At 32.5% G+C, this 6,000-nt stretch overlaps 1 protein-coding gene across 1 annotated transcript; it reads left to right on the forward strand.

The window, feature by feature from the left end:
• Window positions 1-331: 331 nt before the first annotated feature.
• LOC122626905 (ell-associated factor Eaf) lies at window positions 332-3,016 on the forward strand. Its single transcript, XM_043807479.1, has 7 exons — window positions 332-701; window positions 785-935; window positions 1,074-1,305; window positions 1,371-1,607; window positions 1,763-2,055; window positions 2,134-2,296; window positions 2,404-3,016. Exons 1-6 carry the CDS (start codon window positions 693-695, stop codon window positions 2,232-2,234), a joined length of 1,023 nt encoding a protein of 340 aa, XP_043663414.1. The 5' UTR covers window positions 332-692; the 3' UTR covers window positions 2,235-2,296; window positions 2,404-3,016.
• The last annotated feature ends 2,984 nt before the right edge of the window (window positions 3,017-6,000 follow it).

The following is a 6,000-nucleotide window of genomic DNA, read 5'->3' on the forward strand; positions in this document are numbered from 1 at the left end:
AAGATTTTAATAATTTCATATCAATTCATTAATAATTACGAAAATGTAATTACAAATTATTTTAAATAAGGCGCTCGAATCGTTCGAGAGCAATGGCGGATTACTGCAACGGGATTGGTGGAGAATGTATTCGCATACTCGCCAATTCAGTAATGCCAATGGTGACATTGAGAAATCGAATAATAGTATTTATGATATATCATGTATTAAGTAGGTTTATTAAGTTTCTTACAGTTGCCTGTAATTCTACATGACGTCTTTTTATTGGTTGCAATCAATGAACAAGCGGTTTCGTTTTCAATGTCTATAACCAATTAAATTATTTGAGAAAGCAGTGAATGGATTGATCATTATGTACATACATGGACATAATAATTTATACTATGTTAGGGACCTCGCAGGGACAGTTTTACTTTTAGTAGAAACTTTCCGATTGTACTGATTGGTAAAATTGGTACTAAATTAGGTCAATGGGATTTTTCGTTGAGTGGAATTAGAGGAATAGAGACTGTTTGATTTTCTTCGTATTAATCATATTACTCAAATTGTTATTGTGTTTTGTGTAAAAATATTTTATAATCTTGAATATTCGTTATATTATATTTTTAGTTCTAAAAGTTGAAACTTGATTATAATTGTTTTATTAAAATGCTTCAATTATTTTCTACCATATTTTGCCACAACACCGATTGATGCATACGGTACGATGATTAGTGATCTGTTAATGGCGTTACAATAAATATTTTTGATGCAAAGCATTGATTAGATGATTTATATTTATTAGATGAAGTCGATTCCTTCGATTGCGGAACATAATACTCGATCTGCTAGATATAGCATGGCTGAACGACTTGGTTTAGGTCCTGAAGTTCGGGAATTGAAATTAGGACCTTCTTTTACTAATAATAAATCGACAGCATTCCATACACTTAAGTGTAAGTATCCATCTGTTTGTTTTATCTTCCATATCTTTCTCTCTTTCTCTCTCTCTCTCTCTCTCTCTCTCTCTCTCTCTCTCTGTTGCTTTTATATAATACTCTTTGTATTTATGCTGATCTTTTTTCAATTTTAAGATGATTTTAAACCAGCAAGTGTAGATGTGTCTAAAATGGCCAGAGTAGACGTTGGAGCAAATAATACTATGACCGTTACTGTTCCACATTTAGATGGAGCAGGTATTCCTCATACAGTGTTCAAGGGTTCCCAGAGGCCTTACCATAAAGAATGTGTTCTTATAATCGATAGAATAACGGGAGAAATAACTTTAGAAAAGTTATCTGCGAACGTTCAAGTTAAAAAGACTCGGTATGACTGTATTATATTAATCTTTAATTAAATACGATCGTTGTCATAAGTCTTGTGTCTTTTAGAACAGAACCAAAGTCACAAGTACATTTGGGAACTTCTACAACAAATATTAGTATTAATAGACCTATTACACCTGTGGAAACTAAGAAAAGTCCGACTCATGGCAGGCCGACTAATAAGGCAAAAGTTGTAAGTCGTAAAAAAAGAGATCCAGTAGTTCAATTGCATACAAAGCAAAGTAGTCCTGTTCAAATATCACCGTACCATGGGAAAAGTCCACCAAATTCGATATCTGATAGGTATTAATTAATTGTTATAATATTATTTATAATTATCACAAAACCATTTTTTTATTCTTTTTTTTTTGTTATATCAATATTTAACGATTTTCATAAAAATAATTAAAAACATTCTTAAATTATAAAAATGAAATTTTTCATTTCTTAATAAACAGTTTACCAATGCAATCATCAACAGCACAATCAACTTTGGCTAGTCTTCCAATGATTAGTTCAGAAAATGATGATTTTCCTATGATATCACCAATGTCATCATTCGTAGCAGCCCAATCTACAAATTCAACCAGAATTTCTCCTATAATGAACACTCGACCTCCTGTACAAGCTCCAACTGCTGCAGATAGTGATGAAGAAGCACTTAGTGATTCGAGTTCAGGAAGTTCAAGTTCAGATAGTTCAGATAGTGATTCTGATGCAGGAAATGTTTCAGTACCAACAGCAACTAATGGTATGTATCGATACAACATTAATCTCTGTTTTATCGTTAAATGCATTTACTTTTTTAATATAAAATCGTTGCTATTAGGTCATTCTAATGGTACGACTTTATCACCGACATCGCTAATGCCAAATAACTTACTAAACGAGGATTTACAGCTATCAGAATCAGAATCTGATAGCGATTAATAACGATTTTTTAAAACCATAAAAACGGTAAAAATGTGGTCCTTATGACAGATATGTATGAGGTAAGAATATTAATATTGTATTACTTATAATACAATATGTTTATTAGAATTTGCCTTGGAGAAAATGTTTTAACGATATTAATTGTAATTTTTATATCTGTGTGTAGGTTTCAGAAATATCCACTTGTGAGATTACATATTATGGTGTATTTTCTAATCAATGCATATATTTGCAAAAGAAACGAATGAAAATATTACACCGTTCGATTCAGAAATCGACAGCCACTAACATATGTTTGAAAATGAAATAAATTTGATTGCATACAAAAGATAAATTATTCCATAAACATGATGGAATAACGAACATTAAACAGTTTTATTTCTTAAAAAAAAAAAAAGAAAAATCAAATTTTATTTCAAGCGAGGTCTTGAATTGATACTGTAATATGAGTTGATTCTAATGTAATGCAAGAGTAGGAGAAAGTACTCATTATGAAATATTTATGTTTACTGGATATAGTATACTAATTTATTAATATTCTGTTTTAAGCAAATTCTGTATGTAAATTAAGAAATGATACCATAGATACAATAAAAAAGCTACTTTTAAATTATATAAAGGGCATGATCTATATGAAAGATGTATCTACATAAAAAGGATAGTTAGGTTGTAAAAATGTTAAGTGACTAATGCTATTTAAATACATAATCTTAAATACCATGATCTAATAGAAACTTCATTCATCTATGCATAGTTGAAATAAAAACTTGCTAATTAAATTGTTTATAGATCATTTAAGTCAAGGATTCCTATTTGATCTATTTCCATTACAGCATTTAATTTTTTTTACGTAACATTAATTAGCAATGATCTAGATACTTTTCTTTCTAATATTTTTTTTTTTTTTTTTTTTGAATCAACGAAAATAATTTCAAAATTATGTTAGTGCTAAGGGTCATTGTAAAATCGAATAAAGATTAAAACTTCGATACTTTGGGCTAGTTTTATTAATTCAATTAACAACGCGTTTATAATACTCTTCGTCTCTTCCTCTTATTTATAATTATATAATTTTAATGAACCGTTATTGTTTTCTTTAGACCCGTCGTCAACATCTTAACATAACTCACCCACGTTCACGGACACGCACACTATAGAAGCACGCAGGATCATCACGATTATTATCGTAAATCGTCACAGTCCTTATCGTCGTAGTATCGTCGTAGTATCGTCGTTATCATCGCTATCATAATCATAATCGTCATCAGTTTACCATCACCGTTTCGTAATCATCGCGTAATTTTTATTTATCACCATCACCAATCGTTATCATCGTAATAGTCGTCGTTAGATTATCACTCAACGCACCTAGTATTTAAACTGGATATGGCAGCTACAACTTATAAGAAGTGTATTACAAAATCACTTAACGATTCGTTCTCATCGCGCGTTCCGACGATAATTATTAGTACTTTTTTTTTTTTTTTTTATCTTTTTAATTCTTTTAATTTTCTTTGTTGCTCTTCTTTTGTGTCTCCATGCACGCAAAACACTATCATTCCGACGGGCTAATAAGTAAATCTAACTTTTCTTGTTTTCTCTCTTCTTGCTCTTTTTCCCATTCTTTTCTCTCTCACGCGACGATCTATCTCGTCGTAAATTAGACGTACATACATACGCATGTACGATCCTATGGGATCTGTTTCGCTAAACACCTTCGACAGTTTCTCGTGCGTCGACTTAAAATATTAAAGATTAAAACTTCCCCCTTCGTCTTCTCTTTTTCTTCCTAAGCAACACCGAAGTACCTGAGAGGATCGGATTTCGTCTTTTACTTAATACCATGATCTATTGAATCTTCTTTTTTCAAAATGATATATAACGTATATATTATAATGCGAGTATCTCTCCCTCTCTCTCTTAAAAATTGCTACGTACGCCAGTTATATATGTGTTTATATATATATATATATATAGGAAGAACGTAGGAAAACGAGCGTATGTGCGTGTATTTTTTCGAGATCATAAAAGGGTCACGAGTTACATATGTCGAATGCGTTCGAAACAGAGCCGCGTGATTTTTGTATTCTTCTAAATCACTCTTTTCATTTCTTTTTAAACCATACTCCTTCCTAATTTCATCTTTTAATTATGACGCTCTTCGTTGTCGCGGATAACGAGTTACCGCGCGTTTTCGCCGCTTCGTCGACATCGATTTTTTCCATATGTATTTATGTATTTATGTATATATGTATGTATGTATGTATAGCGGATCGCGAATTTCCTATTATCTCTCCTAATACTTCGTATTAATTAGTTTACACAATTCATTTAATCACTTGCAATTGAATTCACCTATAAATCTTTTAAATCCTTGTTAACACTTGTCTCGTGAAACGCATGTGTTTTGTATGTGTCTGTCTCTGTATATATGTGTACACACACACATATATATATATGTATATGTATATAGGTATGTATATATGTGTGTGTAAGTATAGGAGATCGATGGAAGTATACGAACGTGTTATTTTCTGTTAGTACACGTGTGCGTATTTTCTAACGTGTCCGTGTATTTGTCTCTCTATGTATATATGCGTCTGTGTGTGTATGTGTGTGAGAGAGAGAAAGGGGAGAGAGAGAGCGTGTCAGCAGCGTGTTAATTTTTTTGTAATTATTATTTTCACGTAGCTTGTAGTGACTATCTATTTTATTAGAGTTTACGTTTTATAAATATCTTATAATAAGACGCGCCTTGTTCGCTTCACATCCTTCGATCGTGCGCTTTTTGTACGAGGGTGTTAACAAGAGAACCGAGAAATACATCTTGCGATCGATGTGTGTGTGCGTCTACGTGGGTCGCCTACCTTCGTTACTTTTCATTTGATTTTGCGAGGGTGAAACGATCGGTAGTGTAGCATCGGCAAGCGATTCAATGGATACGAATGAAGCGTACAAGAGGGTTAAACGGGAGGACGAATATCGAACGAACGAGCGGAAGTGAATTGTTCGTCGTATCTGCGGGGCTTAAAAAGAATGGAAAATAGGAATCGAAGGGGATAAGGGATAGCTAGAAAAAGCTCGAACGTTGCGGAAGGAAAAAGTGAGCGAGATGCGAAAGGAAAGAAGCTGCCACGCGCTTTTATTTTTATTCGTTCTGTCTTCGTGAATACGTTTTTTTTTTCTCTTTTCTTCTTCTTCTTTTTCTTTTTTTTTTCTGGCGAAAGAGGCCTATACGCGTTTAAGATACTGGAAATAGATACTAGAGGAAACCGATCAAGATTAATCGATCTACTGCTTAAACACTATTTGGTAAAACGATCGACGGCTCGAGGAGATCCGTCTTCGGTCGATTTTTCTTCTCTTATACGTTTCTTTTTTTTTTCTTCTACTTCTTCTTTTTCTTCTTCTTCTTCTTCTAATTTTTTTTCATCTTATTCTTCTTCGTTTTGCTTTATTTTTTTTTTTTTTTTTAAGGATTATACGAACGGAACGCTTATTTTATTACGACGTAGACGAAACACTCGTATTTTTCTGTCGGGATGCGTTCCCCTTTTTTCTCAATTTCTTTTTCTTCTTCTTCTTCTTTATTCGTTAATGATTATCTTAGAGAAAAAGAAGATAGCGACAATCAGCAGATACGAGCCGGCCAAATCGATCAAGAGAGATTATTTTCGATATTAATAGTCTCTTTCGTTTGTTAACTTCGTGGACCGATACATTTTCTTTCGTTCATCTTGAAATAGTATTCCGTGTTTTTTTT

This window comes from Vespula pensylvanica, chromosome 2 (assembly GCF_014466175.1).
Source record: "Vespula pensylvanica isolate Volc-1 chromosome 2, ASM1446617v1, whole genome shotgun sequence".
Taxonomy (NCBI): Eukaryota; Metazoa; Arthropoda; class Insecta; order Hymenoptera; family Vespidae; genus Vespula; species Vespula pensylvanica.